At 37.3% G+C, this 22,491-nt stretch overlaps 1 protein-coding gene across 2 annotated transcripts in view; it reads right to left on the minus strand.

Moving 5' to 3' along the window:
- The window catches only part of LOC150079140 (vacuolar protein sorting-associated protein 11 homolog), a 697,977-nt gene that overhangs the window by 33,807 nt on the left and 641,679 nt on the right, over window positions 1-22,491 (minus strand). For both annotated transcript variants that reach the window (XM_090382204.1, XM_090382205.1), the window contains one exon: window positions 7,773-7,839. In XM_090382204.1, coding sequence (XP_090238330.1) covers window positions 7,773-7,839 — 67 coding nt within the window. The remainder of the gene's footprint in view (window positions 1-7,772; window positions 7,840-22,491) is intronic.

The following is a 22,491-nucleotide window of genomic DNA, read 5'->3' on the forward strand; positions in this document are numbered from 1 at the left end:
GAAGTCTTTGCTGCTTTTGTTTGCCAGAGACTTTTCATAATCTGCCCTAGCCTGTCTAACTTCCTTAGTGACTTGATTACGAACTAATTTATATATACCATAGGCTTCTGTATCACCTGATAATTTCTATGTACTCCATGCACTCTTCTTCTCTTCCACGGGTCTCAATAGTTCATCTGACATCCATTAGGTCTAAGAAGCCTTGAACAGGAATTTCTTCACTGGTATGGAAAGCCTAGTAGCTTCTAATTACTTTCCTGAATGCTCCCCATTTAGAAATTGCTGTTGGTAACATTATCAGCTGGTCCTACTGCATAGAATTATAAACTCTTTGAGACCACTGTAGACACCCTTACAAAAGCCTTTCCCTTCACCTTTGATAGTAGTTATGTGTTTAATTAAATTCCACATTAGTACACTGTGATCACTGCCACTCAGTGAATCTTTTACCTGCAGATTCTTAATGCACAAAGAATGACTGCTGATAACCTAATCAAGAGTATTGCTTACTCTTGTTGCCTCTCAAACATGCTTCTGTAGCAAACAGTCATCCAAGAAATCAGCAAAAGTCTTGCTAGTGTTAGTGAACAACCCACAAATTCCAGTCAACATCTGGAAAGTGCCTGAACCTGCCTGAATGCAATGAGAAACTGCTAACTGCCACGTGACTTGGGATAATTTGTTATATTTCAAATTTCCTTCAAAGTTCCCCAGGCAAGGAACAGTGTACATCAGTTCTTTCCTCTTTCATAAATAGCATCTTGTAGATTCTCGAACTTAAACTGACAACACTGATGCTGCAAAACAACTATTGCTTCATCTCTTTCTTTATCTTTAATGACATCAATAAGTACTGAAAACTTATCCACAAAAAGTTTCCAAATTGGAAATGATGTGCTATCGATTGATGATGTTTGTACCATGTCAGCATTTATAAGAACATCAATTTTCACCGGGAACTCGAGCACTATGTAGTCACATGTAACCATAAATATTTTCTCACTTAGCAAAGTGAGCTGAAATTTTAATCTCTCCATACATTGGCAGTAGCAATGATTACGTCTAAGTCAGAATCATCCTTTCGGTTTAGTCTGCTATGGTTATGGTTATCAATTTCGAATATATTATTTTACCAAACCTAATTCCTGCCTAATCACATTTTGATTATCAAATATAAAAATTTACACGATGATGAAATTAATTGTATTTACATCCACGAGTTTTATTCGCCTGACCACTTATCCTCATTATGTGCAGAGTGGCAATCAAAAAGCGACATAATTTTTCAATTTCAGAAGCCTGCTCATGAAACACGACAACAACAATAACAAAAAAAAAAAAACCCAGGACTATTCATGATTCTTAGTTACAGCTCTTCTGTACAAAATATGTGCAAAAATATTATTTATAGAAATAAATAATATTTTTGCACATATTTTGTACTTCCTCCTAAACTGGTACACTTTTTAAAAGCACACATTCCAAAAATTTGAATTTATTGAAGGGTCACTCCATTTTTCTAAATATTAACAAGTCATTAATGCATATCGAATACTTGTATTTCATCTTTAACTGATTTCATATCTTCATTTTGAACATCATGTTCAGTTTAACACTTTTTCTTAAATGTTGTTGTAGTTGTTGGTGACTCTATTGTCAGGGAAACGGGGAACATGCTTTGTAAAAAGGATAGGTGGAACAGTACCAGGGTATGTCTGCCAGGGGCAAAGGTTGATGACGTTGTAGAGCAGATATCATCTTTTAAGGGCACAAAAGGTGATATAGTTGTACACGTTGGCACTAATGATATTAAGAGTAGGAGACAGGCAGAATTACTTAACAAGTAGAGGTCACTGTTGAAAAAAAGCCGTGAATTAGGGTTGAATTTGAAAGTGTCTGCAATTCTGCCAGACACGATAGGAGGGAGTATATGATGAGAGCCTTGTCGATCAATTCGGCCCTGGAAAGATTGTGCAAGGCTCAAGGGGTAGAATTTTTTTCAGCCTGGTCTGTACTTGTTAACAGAAGGGACTGCTTCTACAGGGATGGGATAGTCTTAAATAGAAAGGGTGCAAGAATATTTGCTGATGCTATCGAGGCAGTGTTAGGTGGGTCGGAAAACTGCCAAAGATTAATAGATTAACAGTAGCCACTGGCAAAGGTAAAAGTGATTCTTGCACTGCTTCTATTGGAATGAGCAGAAGCCTGGAAAACAAGATGCAGGATATTTCAGAGACTGCTGGGAGTCATTGTGGTACAAGTAAACACATGGGTTGTGTTAGGGTAGCTAAGAAAAAGAACAGGTGCATGTATACTTGCGTGTACACCAATGCTAGGAGTTTGGTAAATAAATTTGATGAATTTGAGGTATTGCTCAAAGCATCAAAGGCGGATATTGTTGGGAAATCAGAGACGTGGTGTCACACAGATATGAGGAATGCAGAATTGGAATTTGGGGAGTACAACGTCTACAGAAAGGATAGACAGGATAGGAAGTGAGGAGGGGTTATGCTATTAGTTAAGAAACACATAAAATCCAAGGAAGTGAAGCCAGTCGACATCGCCAGACAGTGCAGTGTCGAGTCAGTTTGGTGTGACATAAGCACTGGGAGATCAAAATTGAGAGTAGGATTGTGCTACAGGCCTAATTACTCTGATGAGTATAATAAGAAACTGTACAGGGAAATAGAGTGGGCCAGTAAATCAGAGAGTCTTATAATGGGGGATTTTAATTTCCCAGATGTTGAGTGGAATTTGTGGGTTGGTCACTCAGACACTAATATTTTGAATACTTGTATTTCATCTTTAACTGATTTCATATCTTCATTTTGAACATCATGTTCAGTTTAAAACTTTTTCTTAAATGCCAGTGGCTACTATTAATCTATTAATCCTTGAATCCCCCCCCCCAAGAAAGGCTTTTGTGGATTTATTGGATGATTGTTTTCTACATCAGCATGTTCGGCTGGCAAATAGAGGGAGTAATACTCTTGATTTGATTATCAGTAGTGATTCTTCATGCATTAAGAATCTGCAGATAGAGGAACCACTAGGTGGCAGTGATCACAGTGTGCTGAAGTGGGATTTACTCAGAGAGGTAACGACCATCAGGGGTAAAGGGAAGGGTGATTGCTTTCATAAAGGCGAGTACGATGGTCTGAGACGGTATTTAGATTCTATACAGTGGGACCAACTGATGATGTTATCAACAGCAAATTCAAAATGGGAAGCATTCAAAGAACTTATCTTGGAAGCTACTAGGCTTTATATACCAACTAAGAAATATTGTTCAAGGTTTAGGCCTCAATGGTTGTCAGATAAACTAATGAGACATGTGGAAGAGAAGAAAAATGCATGGAATACATATAAATTAATGGATAACATGGAAGCCTATGATAGATAACAGCTGGTCTGTAACCAAGTCACAAAGGAGGTTAGCAGGCAAAGGCAAATTACAAAAAATCTTTGGCAAGGGATGCAAAGAAAAACAGCAAAGAGTTCTTTACTTATGTAAACTCTAGAAGGAAGGGGATAAATCAGATTGGTCCACTTGATATCGATGGTTCAACTGTTGATGATCCTGCTCAGGTAGCCAACAAACTAAATTAATATTTTGCATTGACATTCACACATGAGGAGTTATTCAACGAGAGGAATGCCAGAGGTGTATTCAACTCTGGAAGTAAGCTAGATAATCTTGTAATAACTGAGAGTACAGCAGAGGAGAAATTGTTGAAGATAAACACAAGAAAGGCACCTGGGGTGGATGGGATCTATCCAGTTATATTAAAGGAGGCAGCAAAGGAAGTAAGCAAACCCTTAGCCATAATTATGAGAGCTTCCTTGGACTCAGGGGAGGTACCCATAAACTGGAGATGTGCAAATGTGACCCCAATTCACAAAGGAGGATCAAAGGCTGACACAAGAAATTATAGACCTGTGAGTTTAACTTCTGTTCCAGGAAAATTAATGGAGTCACTGGTTAAAGAAGCACTGCAGGATCATCTAGACAAGACTTCAGTTATAGCTTGGATGGTTTTGTTAAGGGGAATTCTTGCCTGACCAATTTGATTGGATACTATGATGCAGTCACAAAAGAACTGGATGCAGGGAATAACTTTGACATTATATTCTTGGAGATCTTAGAAAGGCTTTTGATACTGTTGCACATGGAAGACTGCTGCACAAATTGGAGCAGTATGGCATTGGAAGCAAATTGCTGCTATGGATAAAGGGGTGGTTGAGGGGGAGAAGACAGAGTGGTAATCAGTGGACACTGCTCATTGTGGACTAATGTTATCAGTGGAGTCCCTCAGGGTTCAGTGTTGGGTCCATTGTTGTTTTCTGTATTTATAAATAATATTGATGATGGTATATCAAGCTTAATATCCAAATTTGCAGACAATACAAAGGTTGGCAGGGTTGTTAAAGACACTACTGGCACTATTGCTGCGGCAACAGGATCTGGAAAGGTTGAGCAGATGGGCTGAGAGGTGGCAAATGAAGTTTAACATTGACAAATGTAAAGTACTAATATATGGGAAACAGCAACCCCAGAGCAACATACAAACTCTGTGGTACTATACTGACAGTGGTAGAGAATGAATAGGACCTGGGGGTAATTGTGCAGCAGATATGAAGTTCTCTGAGCAGTGCAGATGGGCTGCAAGAGTAGCTCATGGCGTCTTATCAATGATATACAGGAATTTTTCTAGAAGGGATAAGGAGGTGATTATTCCCTTGTATAAGGCAATGGTCAGGCCACACCTAGAGTACTGTATACAGGTCTGGAGGCCTCATTTCAAGAAGGATGTAGAGCTGCTGGAACGAGTACAGAGAAGGGCAACAAGATTAGTGAATGGAAAAAGGGGTGCTCTTACGAAGAAAGGCTTAAGTTTTGCAAATTACAGTGTCTGGAGACTAGGCACCAGCGAGGTGATCTGATTTAGGTGTATAAAGCCTTGAATGGTTTGAGCATGCTCAATGGTGATGGGATTCTTCCTCTCGCTCAGAATAATCACCTGAGAGGGCATAAATTCAAAGATAGATGTAGGATAGATGTCCGGAAAGACATCTAAACCTACAAGGAAAGACAGATGTAGGATAGATGTCCGGAAATTTGCCTTTAGCCAGCGGGTAGTTGGTTGGTGGAACAGACTTTCATCCCTTGTTGTGGAAGTTGATAGCCTAAATAAATTTAAGGCTCAGCTAGGTATTTCAAACGAACAGAGGGGTGTGGTGGAAGTTTTTTTTTTTTTGTTTGCTTTTTCTGGCTGATGCTGCATAAGCTTTCTTTCTTGCATCATATGCTTCTACTAATGCTAATGCATAATTTCAGCATTTTGATCATCTGATGACTGTCAGTCAATGACCTCTATTATGCAATTTTTGAAACATTCAGTTTTTAGTATTTGGTTATCAAATACTCCAAGCACACTATACACAACATGGTAATATATTTCATGTAATGGTGATTCGAAAAAAAAAAAAAAAAAAAAAGCAATAAATTTTAGTGGCTTTTCTTCTGCAAGAAACAATATCTTCAAATACTTTGAAAATTTTTAATATTTGATCAGTTGCTTGGTATAAACTTAACCAGCATGTTTTTGAATGCATCAATAACTTATTATATAAAGAACAAAATTGTTTCATTTATTTACTGTGTAGTTGGCAAAGAATGACAATAGTTCACCAAGACCACTTGCACATTGAAAGCCAATCTCTCGGTTCAATCTGTAGTGCATTATGCAGAGAAATGAAAATGCCATGTATGAAGTCATATCTAGTAGATCCAGTTTGAGAGTGAAAACAAATTCATGCAAGTAGAGATGATAAACACTACTAGGTAAAACCATTATATTTAAAATTTCAGAAAGGCAGTACACATAGGGGGTGGACAAAATAAGGGAAACGCCTATGATAAGAGTTACAGATATGTACTAATATGGTGTTGAGCCAAACTTTGCTTTTAAAACAGTTTGTGTTCTGCATAGATTTGAATACATTTTGAACTGTCTTAAGAGGAATGTTCCTCTATTCTTTATGGAGGAACATTAAGCTCTTTAAGTAAAGAAAGTGGAGGAAATATGTTTCTCACTATCCTCTCCAAATATGTCCATCATAGTAGCTTAATAATGTTTGTCTGGTGAGTGTGCAGGCCATGGGAAATGCTTAGCCTTAGCTCCTCAAACCAATATTGGACACATCTGGTTGGTGTATTGGAGCATTATCATCTTGAAACATGGCATCATTTATAGGAAACAATGTTTGCCCCATGAGATGAACCTGGTCACTCAGAATATCAAAGGTAGCGACAGTCATTTGCCTATTCAAGGTGATGATAGGACCTAAAGAATATCAAAATATTGCTGCCCAAACCATTGTTGATCCTCCTGCATGTTTAATGGTTGGCACAAGACAGTCATAAGCTATCAAGACAGTCAGGATGATGAGCTGCCTTTGGCATTCGGCAAACATTAATTTTCCTTGGTGTTGGAAAAAAGTGTCAATGATGGTTCATCTGAAAATATGATATGTTTTCAATCATGAAGTGTACAGGTTTTGTGCTCATTCTCTTTCTACGCATTACCATCAATAATGACTGGCTTGGTAATAGAGACTATGCTATAAATTTCAGCTTTGTGAAGTTATAGCCAAACTGTTTTGCTAGAAACTGGATTGCCGAGGCAACAGTTTTATGTTTTTGGGCTATAATCCTCTGCAGTCTCTGGAAGTTTCTTTCAGTCACTTCAATTTTTCTACCACAATTTGTCCTATCAGATTTTGTTTTTCCACTGTTGGTGAATGCAGATCACTTTTCAATCCAGTGGCATTGGATACATTAAACAAATCAGCAATTTTATTCGTCGATGCCCATGCTAAATGTGCACTAACAATTTGATCTCTTTGGAATTCAGACAGGTAGGTCATTTTCTTCATGTATTTTATATATCACCTCTATATAAACAACAGCTATTATCATCTTTCCTTCACAGTACTACCCGCAAGAAACAAAAAAAAAAATATATAAAAATAAATAAAAAAAATAAAATCACCACTGCATGTTCAAAAATACGTCATATAGCAATTACAAAAACTACTACTTTCATTTATCAAGCATTTTCATCATTTTTCCACTCTATGTATATGTCTCCACAAAAAAATTGTTTAGACACTGGAACAAATCACAGAAACCAGGATGTTTGGTGAATTTAATCTAGGCCCTATAAATTACCTGTAAAGCAGAGGATGGCAACCTACCAAACAATTTAATCTTAAAAAAAAAAAAACTGACAAAAAAATTTATTTCTCTTTTTCAAAAATAAACAAATGCTAACATCCTTTTCAAATAATAGTTTAATAAAGCATTTAACCATATAAGAAGTAATATAATAAAAAAGCATGTTAAGTTAAAACCTATGTACAAACCAGAAGACTAAATTTTTATATACAACACAATTCAGAGCCATCTCTACTGTAAGTTAGTTTTAAAAAGCACATCATGCAAATTGAACTAATTAACTCTTATAAAACTAAAATTACTGTAACACAGAGTGAAAACGGATACAAAAATAGATTATTAAACTTGTCACAATCTATTTTTGTATCCATTTTCACTCTGTGTTACAGTAATTTTAGTTTCATAATGAAGCCAGAGTGCACAGGCCTCTTTAATCATAATCAACTCTTGGTAAAATAAATGAAATATCTCACTTTTGAAAACAAAATTGTTGATATTAAATATGTTAATTTTAAAATAGTTAACTACTTACCTGATGATGGAACTGTTCATGTAGACTCTTATTCTGCTCTTGATCTCTTACCATTTCTAATATGTTTCTGAAAGAGAGAAAGAGAAAGATAAAGTTATCTACACCCTTGGCAATCACAAAAAGTTGAAAAAATAATTGCACAGGGCAATGTTGAACAAGAACAGGGCATGAGATGTGCAAACGTATCCCCAATTCAAAAATTTCAAAATGTTCCAAGAATTTACAGTTCTTGGAACATTTTGACCTAATGGCATTTTTTCCTGGATTTTGAGGAAAAGCACTTTTGATGGCCCATCCTAGAAGGCAGAAGGAATCAATTTTGTAGAGATGGAATAGTTGGATGGTTGAAGTAGACATTGCAAGGGTCTTTGCCAATGTCACTCAGGAGGCCATAAAGGTTTGGAGAAAATGCTAGGATGGAGGAGGGGGAGCAAGGGTAATACTGATATCTGTTTATCTAGTGATATAATGAGGCTGCAAAAATTAAAGACTCTTCTGCTATTAGAAAGATGTGTCAGGGTAATTAAACAACGACAGAATGCTTAGCCTGAACAGTCTCACAATGTCATTAACGTTGTGAATAAAAAAAAAAAAAAGAGTTTTAATACCTAGTTAGATCAACCCCATGGGCTCACATCATGTGGGTATGGGCTTGGCACACCCAGGGTCCTGAGCTGGATATCATCACCATTTTTCTCTTTCTCAATGATTCCTTTTCCTTTCTGCTTCTGACTCTTGCTCTCTCTCTCTCTCTCAGGGTAATTCAGAAATTTTTTTTGGCTGGTGCAGCATAAGCCTCAGGCTTCTTTGCACCATATGGCTAATAATAAGTGATTGGTGCAATGTAGGAATGGGGAAAATGAATTTCACTATGGCACATATAAGCTACTTATAAGGGGCAGATGAGATAAGAGGAGTGAAAATGTCATGCTTCTTATTAAAAACAGCTTGAAAATAAACAAAAGAATTCCCAGTGTGGTATGCAGAACTGGCTAAAATGGTTGCAGAGGCCCGAGCAAAATTTTCTTTGTCACCTGTGCTCCCATCCCATTCATATAAGCTGAAAAAGATTTTTCAGTTCAAAAATAAAACATAATTTATCAAGTGGCATTATTATATATTCATTATATTTTCTGCTTCAAAGATTAACTCTTTGGGCCTTAACGGCGTGTTCAATTGATAAGATTGCCAATCCATCCAATTGACCTTATGTCATAGTGGAAACTGAGGCAGGTTTTGTTTAATGTCACCTTTGAATAGGCTCCCTTCAGTGCTGGCCACTGATGTTGACAACGCTACAGGAATTCTCAGTTCTATGAAAATATTTGCTAGGGATGCTGTATTATTGTCAAAGCAAACAAACTGCAAGATTTTCGATGATGTTTGTTTGTTGTTGTTTGTTTTTTGGTTTTTAGGAGCATTAGCAACTAAGGCCATATTGCTCCGGGATATGCGGTGGTCATTCCCTGACCTTTCCGCATCCTCAGTATTTGGTGGTGACGGGCTCGAACCCCAGTCTAATCAAGAAGCGTGTGCTACGCACTGCTGCTCCTTCCCACCTGGCTACGAAGGCACCTCAATTTTCGATGAGAATTGCCTTCAAATGGTTTTGCAAATATTTTAATTTTTTATATAAATTTATGATAGAGATGAATTTCTGACTGCCATCTGTATACAGAATTTATAAATCCATATGAGAATTGATTGTTATCCTTTGTGATCAAATGAAACCTCTCTTTCAATGAATGGATTGTGCTATCAAAAAATTTCAAAAAAGTGGATCCCAAAATTTTCTTTCTCTATTATTCCAACTTTTTTTCTTGTGTTCACTTTTGATAAGATTTTTGTTAACTCAAATTCAGGTTCAATTTCTAATTTATCATCTACAATTTTGAAGGTATTCAATTGATTCTAAAAGCAGAGGAACAACTTTTGACACATTCCAATTGACAGCTTAGAGGGCTTTGCTTGTGATGTTTATTTGGATCAAAATGTTGTACTAAACAATTAGGCAGCAGATAAATTTGCTGGTCTTGGTTTTTTCCCAATGGTCAAAAATTCAGATCCTAATTGTATGTATAATTTTTGTAAATTGTAAATTGCTCACTTGTTTCTTGTTGATTGAGAGTGATATATTTTTTCTTTTGCTCTTTCAATTTTTGGTTATTGGTATTGTTATTTGGTTTTTAGGAGCATTAGCAACTAAGGCCATATTGCTCCGGAAATATGCGGTGGTCATTCCCTGACCTTTCCGCATCCTCCGTATTTGGTGGTAACGGGCTCGAACCCCGGTCTAATCAAGAAGCGTATGCTACGCACTCCTTCCCACCTGGCTACGGGGGCGACATCAAATTTTTGGTGCCCCTTGCCCAAACATCAGTAGTATCTCGAATCAAAGCTCTGGTGGTGTGAGGGAGATGGTTGTTGTTGTTGTTGTTGTTGTTATTTAAAAGCTATTGACACAAGAGAAGCTTAGGCTATAATGCGCCTAGCCTAGGTAGGAGAGTTTCATAGAGGGAGATGGAGACAAAAGAAAAACTAAGTTGAGGATATGCTACAAATCAAAAGATTGTGAACAGTATAATAAGTTTCTATATGCAGATGGAAAAGGCAAGCAAGAATGCCTTCCAATAGGTGATTTCAATTTGTTCCTTATTGACTGGAAAAAGTAGGAGGGAAAATCACCAACTAGTAAAACTACTAGGGGCAGCCCTATGATATCATCTGATGAACCATATATTACAGGCACCCTAGGCAAGGAGTGATTACATAACTTCTGTTTGGATGAGAGAGAGAGAGAGAGAGAGAGAGAGGGGGGTTACAGTCATTAAAGGAAGGCATAGGTTTTAATTTCAAGAAATGAGACTTAACTGTTTAAGGTACTGCATGGCCTCTATAAAATGAGCAGTAGTGGAGGGGGAGAGAGGGAGAATACAGGGAAATTATGGAATACCTTTAAAGCAGTATTCACAGAAGCCATGACTGCATATATACCATTAAGAAATATATGCTTGAGCAGGATGCTGAGATGGATGAATAATGAGCAGAAAAGGATGGGAGAATAAGAGTGATGTAAAGTGGACGCCTACAATAGCCACAAGTCAAGGTGTGTAATGCAGCACATAAGGGATTAGCCTGGTAAAAGATGATTATAAGAAATCACTAGCTAAGAGAGCAAAGGGTAGATATAAGGAATTTCTCATGTATGTGAATATAAAGAAAAAAACAAATCAGACTGGATCCTTACGCAATGGATGCGAGAAAGGGTCTTAGATAACTTAATTGATGTTGCTGGTACTACACCTTGATCTTTATACACAAAAGACCCTTTGTGTTGATAAAAAAAAACTGAGTGAGTATATCTGATCAGAATGTAATTCTTGATATTGAAATTGCAGGTAATAGTTTGTTAGAAACACCCTGGAAGCCAAGAGGCAAGTAATATTCATGGAGTTAACCAGTAACTTTGATGAAGATGGCAAGAAAGTGCATTGAAGCATTAAGATTTTGATTAATTACTCATCACTGAAGCTAGGAGAGATTCCTTGGGGTTGGAGAAGTGTCAAAGCATCACCCATGCATAAAGATGGTTCTAAGAGCAAAGTGGATAATGATAGATCAGTCATTTTGACTTCAGTGGAAATGAACATCATTAAATCAATGACTGAGAATTCAATAAAGACATTTTTTGGCATATTGGCAATACAGGTCACATGCGGCAAGTCCAATTTTGCAGGGAAAGTCTTATTTAACTAATCTAATTTCTGAAAGAGTCACTGATGATCATGTTAAATGTAAAATATAATTTTGACTTGACCTTGTTGGTCCTTCATGTGGGGGAAGGGAGACATCGATTATAAGTTTGAACATGCTGAGATCACATAAGTTCCTTAGATGGACTACAGGATGGCTAAAGGACATGGGGGCAATGGGTTGCAATTAACTCTGCAGTGGTGGCACCCCTAATTGTTAAAAATATGGGACATTACACCTGACTAGTGTAAAGTTTGTTTCTAAATTCTGGCAAAAGGTTATGGGTGTTTTTGAATTCTGCTTGAAGTGTACCAATATTTCATCTTTTCTTCTTAATGGACTGCAATATTCGCTGTACAGATTTTTTTTAGTTTTTAATTTAAAAAATTTAATATCTAAAAAAGCTGTATTTTTTACAACTTTTGTTTTCAAAAAAAAAACAAAAAAACCCTGTTATAGACAAAATATAAAGATGAAGCTGCTAGCCTCTACCATTTTCCAGTTAAAAAAAAACATTACATGTATGAAATTTAAATTATGATCATGCACATATCTGTCTTATTACATGTATACAATTATAAAGAATTTTATAAATATGAATATATTGGATGCTATTATTCACTTGTTGCTAGATGCTATTATTCATCAAATAAGAAGTTTATGAAGAATAGCAGAGGCAGATGGAATAAAAAAGCAAGTGCAAATGCCTCCTTATGGGTGATTTCAACTTGCCTTAATTGACTTAAGCAAGCAAGTGGAGGGTGAACTCACCACATTGGAAAAAATTATAGGAGTTCAGTGTTGGCATTTGAGGTGAGCGGACGCGCTTAGTCATGGCTCCTCAGTTAAGTGGTTTATTTTTGGATAGTGCTTTTAAATATTTGATTTATTTAGATATTGTTGGATTATTTTGTTATAGGTTTTCCTGTAACAGTTTGATTTTAATAATATTATAGATATAATTTTTTAAAGTTAACTTTCATTGATATTTATTTAATTTTATAATGGTAGTTACGAGATCTGCCTTAAACACGTCACAGGATATCGTGACTCACACGGAAATAGCCGATGACGATTTACGGGTGAGTAATGATTTAATCCGTTGTGGAACCTGTGGAATGTTTTCCAAGGTCGACCTGGTGACTAATCCTACCTCACCTGGGGATTCTTTTCTTTGTGATCGATGTAAGGAGTGCAGCGATCTTAAATTACAATTTGGTGCACTGATGGAACAATTTGAGTCCCTGAAAAAACGGGTGCTTGCCCTCGAGAATAATGAATCTGGGAGCTCGTCAGGGACTCAAAACTCCAGCAATCTACCAAGTGATGCACACCCGATTCGAGCCTCAAAACAGAAAAACCAAGTGCAAACTACTCTGGTTAAAAAGGACATTGTTTTATTAAGAGACTCCATTGTCAGGGAAACGGGGAATATTTTTTGTAATAAGGATAGGTGGAGCAGAACCAGGGTATGTCTGCCGGGAGCAACTATTGATGATGTCACCAACAGATTGTCAGATATCCCACTGTACAAGGCAATGGTCAGGCCACACCTTGAATACTAGGTACAGGTCTGGAGGCCTCAATTTAGAAAGGATATAGAGTTGGTAGAACGAGTACAAAGAAGGGTAACAAGATTGGCGAGGGGAACAAAGGGGTGCTCTAATCAAAACAGGCTTAAGTTTGCAAAGTGTAGCACCCGGAGAGTAGGCACATGCGTGGTGATCTGATTGAGGTGTACAGGGCCTTGAACAGGTTGAGGAAGCTCAATGCTGTTGGGATCTTGCTTAGGTTAAGAACCTGAGGGGGGGGCATATATTCAAACTGAGGAAAGACAGTTGTAGAACAGATGGGCGGAAATTTGCCTTCAGCCAGCAGGTAGGTGATTGCTGGAACAGACTTCCATCACTTGTGGAAATTGATAGCTTAAATAAATTTAAGGCTGAGCTGGACAAGCATTTGGAGTGAATAGATGAGTGATACAGGAGGGTGTTTTTTTTTTTTTTTTTCGGCTGATGCTGCATAAGTTTTCTTTCTTGTATCGTATGCCTCTGCTAATGCTAATTGCTTATTCTATCTCAAGTGAAGAAGTAGGGTTGCCCCAAAGAGTTATTTCCGGTACTTCAGCTCATACAACATGCAAATTGAACTGTGAAAACATGCACACATTTACACAGAGAAAATATACTATCATAATATGACTAAGGAATTTGATGACCCATAAAACCAACAATAGCAACTAAGAACTAAATTTCTATTGATACCCCCATTTCCCTAAATACATCCAGAAATTGGAACTGCTGGATTTGGTCGACCGTACCAAATGTTTATGTTACAATGTATGGGTTGCTGAGTCACATCTCTCTCAACCTGTGTTCAAAATCGAAATATTAGCAACCAGAATGCTAACATTCGGCAACAAAAACAAGATTAAAAATATTTTTTGTCAAAAGCGTATCTGATATATGCAAATATTATACATATTCTGACATTTGGATACAATGATTATTTTTTTAAATGGAATACTGGAGCTAGTATCTGGATTCTAATCAAGTATCCTGCTTAAATGCAGGTACATTGTAACATGTGCAGACTGTAAAGAGTGTTCACAGGCCAATTTGCTAAATGTTCAGTTTCAAAAATCCAGAATATCTTAAGGGAGTGAGAGCCTAATTCCTCTAGTCTATGATAGGAATCCAGCCTTCTTAAATAAGTGGCAAGTAGCAAAACTACTATGTTATCAACGAAGATCCACAATTACTTACAAAGAAACTTGAACTAGCAATCGGCATATATTTTGGAAAACCTTTTGGAGAGGTTGACAACTCAAATGCTCTGTGCTTAACAAAAAAAAAAAAACAAAAAAACAAAAAAAATCTAAGTTTTTAAACAGTCTTATTAAACACTGTAGAAAGAGTAAAATTACAAATTCATTTAATGCACACTATATACTGTATAATTTACATATACTACTGTACTGTATTGTTTATTAAAAGTGAGAAACTATGCAGGCATGATTGCCAGGATCAGTCAGGATGAATGGGGGCTCAAAAGAAGGACCCTGGCAATTGTATACTGAGCAGTGTTGTTGCTTGTCATCATCTATGAACACGGTGCATGGTTTACCTGCACGGCCATAGTCAGAAACAGGAACAAAGTAGAGATGATTTGGAGAACAATACTTCTCACTATCATTAGTGGTTGCACTGTGAGCACACCGGCACTGCAGGTGCTGGCTGGTGCTCTCCCACTTTACTTGGAAATAGCCAAAAGAGGCTTGTACTACAGACTCAAGAAGGACATATCCACAGAATTCTGGGGATAGCCCTTGACAAAGCCAACACCATCAAGGCTGAAGGAAAGAGAATAGCCACAAAGCTCCATAAGTTATGGCAAACAAATAGGGTGCAAGAAACTAGACGTCTAGTTACCAAAAGATACCCCCCCCTGGCTTGCAAGATCTGCAGCCGGGACTGCACTTTAAGTGAAAAGTATTAGTAAGTTTAAGTGCCCAGGGCGAGCAGTGCAATAAGAAAGGAACTGTAAATGAGATAAATACAGGTAGAATAAATGAGAGTATGTCATTTATTATGCCACATATTAATTTAAGTATTTAAGAATTTACTAATCCTTAGTTTTTAGCCACTTAATTTTAATTATTAGATATTTAGTATAGGAAGTACACTACACACCACTGAATATCTCAGCAGTGTGAGAAAGAAGATAGATGTATGTGTGTGCGTGTGGGAGGGGGATTTATAACCTAACAGAAAACAGCACAAAACCAGGTATAAAATGTAAGAAAAATATATAAAACCAGAATGAGAGCAGAGAGTGAATAGGATTATGAGTGGTTAAAATTGCCTCCCACCCACCTATACTTGGATGATGGGCAGATGGCCATAGTGGCCCCCTACCAATCCAAGCAGACACCATACCGTTCCTAGTTAGCCGGCATGGAGTAGGACACTGACACTGGCCAACAGAACTTGTCCCCGGCCAGTGTGGGGAGCACCAACAAGGGTGCTTTGCTTCAACATAGGAACCTTTCCTCTGATTCTTCATTCCCACTACCTGTGGTAGCTTTGGCTATCACATGATTTGCACTGCCAGTGCTTTCATACTTCCTACTGCCTGGTCTGCCTCCTTGTGGCATTGGACGGTAAACTAGAGGTTTTTGTGTGAAAACACAGGCCTCTAGGCTAAGAGGCTGGATGAACAACATAACCAACACAACCCCACACTAATAATACATGAACACTCACTAATCAACATAAATCTGGCTTTACAGGGTTTTATATTCATAACATTACCTGACACAGAGTTGGGGGATCCCCGGAGCCACATTATGGTAACACTACACACTATGGTCAACTGCGATCTACGTATCCACAGCCATTGGCAAAGATTAAGGCATATTTCTGACGTGGACATTGACTCTGGTCAACCTGTTTTCTACTATGCCTTATTAGAGAATTAGGAGAGAGTAATTTTCCTTTATCCAAGAAATTCATCTGTTGTTTAGCAGAAATGAGTCCAAAATCCACACTTTTACTTTCATCTGCCTCTGTTTACACAGTTAGTAGGTACAAGTGGTCCGTAAATCCATTTTGTTTTGTTGTTGTTGTTGTTGTTGTTGTTGGGCTTTTGACACAAGGGCTATTGAGGCCAAATTGTGTCTGTTCATTGTTTATTTACAGGCAACATATAGCTATAGATTTTAAATTATATGCTCCTGTACAGGTCAATGGAGCTTAGAGGGGAACAGGTATCCTGTGTGTTATCAGACACTCAGCCTAAAACACTGATGGATCCAATATCTCTCTATTACAGAAGATTTAGAAGAAGTCCGGTTGGCCTGCCTCCCTAAAATCCATTCATGCACACCTTCTCGATGGTAAGCCCTGTTACGTCACTTAGGGGGTAACGAACGTGTAGAGTGGTTCTCTTCAAGACGCCTGGTCAGCGTGAAGAGGAAAAGACCAAACTCTCCAGCATATGACAGCACGACAAAAGAAATGGCCCTCAGTCACAAGCAGCTTTCACTCTCCCTCTTACAGCAGCGAGAGGATCAGAGTGGAAGCAGAGGGTGCTAAGAATCTCTGGGTACGACCAGGCTGCCATGCACGGAAACTGAACTTGGCCTGTTATAATGTAAGATCACTCATCAGTGAAGACAGGATATTAGAACTGGAAAAGGAATTAGAAAATGTGAATTGGAATATCATCGGTTTGACTGAAACAAGAAGAAGAAATGAATCACTTATAAGTTTATCAAGTGGAAATCTGCTGTACACCAATGGAAACAGTGAAAGGAGTGAAGGTGGAGTTGGGTTTCTGGTCCATAAAGATTTTAAAAACAACATTTTGGAATTCAAAAGTACATCACCAAGGGTGTCAAGACTAATACTCAAGATTTCTAAGAGGTACAAGCTAAAGATTATAATGATTTATGCAATAACATCGAGCCATGATGATGAAGAGGTTGAAGAAACGTACACCGAAATTGAGACTCTTCTAGATGAGCAGAAAACCCATTACACTATTATTATAGGGGACTTCAATGCTAAGGTTGGAAAACGACAAAACAGCACAGAAAGGGGAACTATAGGAAATTTTGGAATTGGTGAAAGACTTGTGGAATTTGCAGAATCTCAAGGACTGTCAGTAATGAACACTTTTTTCAAGAAAAGGGTGAACAGAAAGTGGATACGGAAGAGTCCAAATGGATTAACTACTAATGAAATCGACTTCATCCTCACTAACAGAAGATATATTGTGAATGATGTTACCGTCCTGAATAAGGTAAATGTTGGAAGTGATCGCAGAATGGTAAGATGTACACTTGATATAGATGTAGGAAAGGAAAAAACTGACTCGAGTAAATAATACAAAGGTCTTTGAGATAACAGAAGAGGAGAAAAAGCAGTATGTACTGGAACTTAAGAACAAGTTTGAGATTCTGCAGACTGCTCAGGACCAAGATATCGACGAGGAATATTACAACTTTCTGAAAGTGGTAAAGCCCAAGAAACCTGTAGGGAAAAAGAAATCCAAAGAAGAAAAAATTAGTCAAGAAACACTTGTCATGATGAACCGAAGACGACAAATGAAAAGCAAGAAAAACACTGACAGGGAGAAAATTGAGTATACTGAGTTATGCAAAGCCATTAGAAAGAGACTCAGGGAGGACATAAGAAGATTTAACACAAGAAAAGTAGAACAAGCATTAAGGGAAAACAAAGGATTTAAATCAGAGCCATGAACAGTAATACAGAAAGAAAAATGATACTGAAACTGAAGAATAGCGATGGTGTACTTATAAACAGCAGAGAAGGCATAATTCAAATAGCAGAAGACTACTATAGAGAATTATACAAGGAGCAGGGGAATGATGCCAGCAGTGGGGAAGATGGATTGCAAAGTAGCAACAGATACGACATACCCGATATTCTTCCTGATGAAGTAGAATATGCACTCAAGAAAATGAAGAATCAGAAAGCCCTGGGGGAAGATGAAATTACTGTAGAGTTGTTAAAATTGGGAGGAAGAGACATAACACAAAAACTGGCAAGGCTCTTCACAAAGTGCATTAGAAAAGGTGTGACGCCTAAGCAGTGGAATAATGCAATCATAGTTTTGCTGCATAAGAAAGGAGATAAATCAGAAATTGGAAATTATAGACCAATTAGCTTGTTATCCCACATCTACAAGTTGTTCACAAGGGTCATTACTAACAGATTAGAAAGAATACTTGATGAGAATCAACCAAAAGAGCAAGCTGGCTTTAGGACAGGATTCTCAACTATGGATCACCTTCACATAATATCACAGCTAATGGAGAAAGCAAATGAATATAAAACACCATTAAGAATGGCATTTGTGGATTATGAAAAGGCATTTGACTCCATACAGCATAAGGCAATGTTTCGGGCACTGCAAAGACAAGGCATAGATAGCCCATATATTATGGGGTATCTATTATGGGTTGCAGCCAGGAAATATACCCATATATTATGGGTTGCAGCCAGGAAAGCTGATGGTGTCCTATCAGTGATTTATTGAATCATCATTCTTCTCTTCCTTGGCGATTCCCTTCTCTCTCTCTCTCTCGCTCTCTCTGAGGGTAACTTAAATTATTATTATTATTTTTTTTTTTTCTTGGCTGGTGCAGCAAAAGCCTCAGGCTTCCTTGCATGATATGGCTAATAATAATAACAATAAAAATTATGATTTTGAAGAAAATATGTGAGAGTGCTACCTCCTTTATTAAACTAGACAAAGACAGTAGGAAATTTGAAATTGAGAAAGGAGTTCGACAAGGAAACACAATATCTCCGAAGCTGTTTACTGCTGCCATTGAGGAAGCTTTCAGAAGATTAGACTGGTTGCAGAAAGGAGTCAATGTGAACGGAGAGTACCTAAACCATTTACGATTTGCAGATGACATTGTGGTCATAAGCCACGATCCCAAAGAATTAATCAGTTATGCACAGTTAGTAAGGATTTTGGACTAAAGATGAATATGGCTAAAACAAAAGTAATGATGAACAAATATGCCACAGAAAGGGAAATAATGATTGAAGGAGCAGTAATTGAAATGGTGGAGTCATATACTTATCTGGGACAAGTTATTAGCTGTAATAATGATAAATGGCTGGAAGTGAAGAGAAGAATAAATTTTGGATGGATAGCATTCAGGAAATATAGTCACATACTGAAGAGCAATATCCCAGTTTGTCTGAAACGTAAAATAATGAACCAATGTATACTCCCCACCATGACTTATGGAAGTGAAACTTGGGCACTCACCAAAAGAATGGAAGAGAAGCTGAGAACTACACAGCGAAGAATGGAACGAATTATATTGGGAATCAGACTGTTAGATAAGAAGAGAAACACATGGATTAGGCAGCAAACTCAAGTAAAGGACATTCTTATCAAAACTAAAGAACTAAAATGGTCTTGGGCAGGACACATAGCTCGAAGACATGATGACAGATGGACTAAGAAAATAACAGAATGGTATCCAAGAGGAGTTAGAAGAAAACCTGGAAGACAAAGACGGAGATGGATAGATGAAATTCATGAGTTTGTGGGTAGTAAATGGATGGCCAGTGCTCAAAACAGAAGGAACTGGAAAGTTGCTGGAGAGGCCTTCATCCTGCAGTGGATTGAAAATGGCTGATGATGATGATGATGATGATGATGTACAGGTCAATATATTTTAGTTCTACATTTCCTATGAAGTGATATAAATCATGAGTGATATTCAATGTGGAGAGAGATTTGAAAAGTTTTAGAGTGGATGGTTGAATGTAAGGGACGATCAACCAGAAAATGATAGACCGTAAGTTGGGTCTGACAGGATGAACACTGATGTGGGTTTTCACCCAATAGTAGGAAGAGATGTGTATGATGAGCATGTCCAATTCTTAGTCTTGCCAATACCACTTCCTCTCTTCTGTTTTGTCGGAAGTTAGAGAGCCATAGCTTTGGTTTATGTTTTATCTGTAAAGTTTATTGTTGGTATTACTTTTCAAGATCTGTGACCAGTTGTAGCATGTTTTGCATATGACAGACTTATAGTCAGTGTAAGGAACCTGAGGATGTTGTGAGAAAGTGGGATGAGGATGTTTAGCGGCAATGTCAGCACTTTCATTTCTTGGAATGCCAAAATGACAAGAGATCCAGCAAAAACTAACTGACTGATAGTTTTGTTTTAGCTGCTGCGCAATTAACTTCACAATGTCTGAATGTAAGTAACCTTACAATAAAGAGGAAATCCTTGAGTGTAGTGGAAAAAGTGGAAGTGCTTAATAGTGTAGATTAGAGCTTTTAAAAGAAAAGAAATCGCTTTAAAATTTGGTATCCCTGCCAGGAGTCTGTCAACTATTCTGAAAAACTATTTCGATTCTCAAATTGTTTGAGGAAATGGGACCCAGTCGGAAGTGTGCAAAATCATGCCTTCACGAAGATGTAGATGATGCCATTTTTAAGTGGGTGAAGTTGATTCTAGAACAAAACATGCTGATATCAGGGCCATTATTAAAATAAAAGGCTGTGGAGTATGCTTCTTTTCTGGGGAATAAACATTCCAAGTCAGTTCTGGTTGGCTGGACAAATTTAAAAAGCGCCACAACTTACTCGAAAAAGTTATTTCTGGTGAAAGTGGAGTTGTAATCGAAGAAGACGAGCCCAAAGACATATTCAATGTTGACGAAACAGGTCTATTTTTTAAAATTTTTGCAGAATAAGGCACTGACCTTTAAAGGTGATAAATGTTTAGATGGTAAAAACAGTAAGGAGAGAATTACAGTCTTGGTTGGTGGAAATATGGCTGGTAAGGGAAAACTGAAGCTTTTGGTAATAGATAAAAGTAAACAACCCCGATGTTTCAAAGGAGTAAAGTCAAAAGAGTTGAACTACAACAATGACAAAAAATCTTGGACAAGTGAAATTTTTGAAAAATAGAAAAATAGAGTTGATCGTTGACAACCCTCCCCCCCCACACTTTCACTCGATAATTTCGAAACTTACAATTTATCCCCAGGGGCTCACATCTGGTGAGTATGGGCTTGGCTCACCCAGGGTCCTAAGCTGGTTATCATCATTCTTCTCTTTCTTGGTGATTCCTTTCTACTCTCTCTCTCTCTCTCTCTCTCTCTCTCTCTCTCTCTCAGGGTAATTCAGATTTTTTTTTTTTTTTTTGGGCTGGTGCAGCATAAGCCTCAGGCTTCCTTGCACCGTATGGCCAATAATAATAATAAGTGTGAAGCTTGTTTTCTTCCCTCTGAATACCTCATCTAAACTGCATCCAATGGACCAAGGCATTATCAAGAATTTTAAAATGTACTAACAAAGGTGCATACTGAAAAAAAATTATACTGAGAACAGAAATTAACCAATCTATAGATTGTGTTATAGATTTTCAGATGTGCATATCAGAGTTGGTGAAAGTGTGGAGTCAAGATGTAATGGAAACAACGACTGAAAATTGTTTCACAAAATCAGGTTTTGCTAAAATGCCAATAACAGTGATGAGAGGGATGAATTACTATAAGATATTGAGCAACGTTGGGAAGAATTCCAAGCAAAAGGTTTCATCAGTGGAGAAATTGTCAATGAATTTTTAGGAGTTCACAATGATGCCATAGAAGCTGAATATCTGAGTGACTCCAACATTTTGGAGAATATTCAAAGAACTATTGACAATATTGATGATGAGTTGGATGAAAATGGGGCCAACGAAGACAATTTAAACTGTCCAAACACGAAATGTTGGCAGCATTTGAAACTTTGCATCGTGGCCTTCAGTGTGACAAAATGTGCCAGAAAATATATTTCAGTGTTTAAACAAATGTACATCGAACATTTTAATGAATGATGTACAGTAAAATCCAGCATACAACAAAAAGTAACCAAATATTTTACAAAATAATTCTTAAAAGTGTACTAATATATTGTGCGCATCATGTAAGTAGTCATTTCTTAATATGTATGTATTAATAAATTAATTGTTCTAAAATGTTAGAAAATTTATTCATTCCCACTTATTTTCGATTTATTTCCTATCTTTTACTATTACTGAATGTTGAATTACGGTACTTTTCATTGTTGAAAAGGTCTTATTTCTTTATAACGAAATTTCTCTTAAACGAATTTTTTTAAGCTAGCGATCAATTTTGTTATATAGAGGTCCAACTGTATTTGCATAGTACTTGTTGATATAATGTTAATATAATGTCTTCATCATTGGCTGACGATAGCAGGGTGGTAGTAGTAGCAGTGGCATTTGATGCAAGAAAGCAAGCATATTAGCTTATGCAGCATCAGCCAAAAAAAAAAAAAAAAAAAAATCATTCCCTCCAAATGCCTGTCCAGTTCCTCCTTAAATTTATTCAACCTATCAACTTCCACAACGACAGATGGAAGTTTGTTCCAGCAATTAACCACCCGCTGGCTA

Source organism: Mastigoproctus giganteus, chromosome 10, assembly GCF_048544385.1.
Source record: "Mastigoproctus giganteus isolate SK-2022 chromosome 10, ASM4854438v1, whole genome shotgun sequence".
Classification (NCBI taxonomy): domain Eukaryota; kingdom Metazoa; phylum Arthropoda; class Arachnida; order Uropygi; family Thelyphonidae; genus Mastigoproctus; species Mastigoproctus giganteus.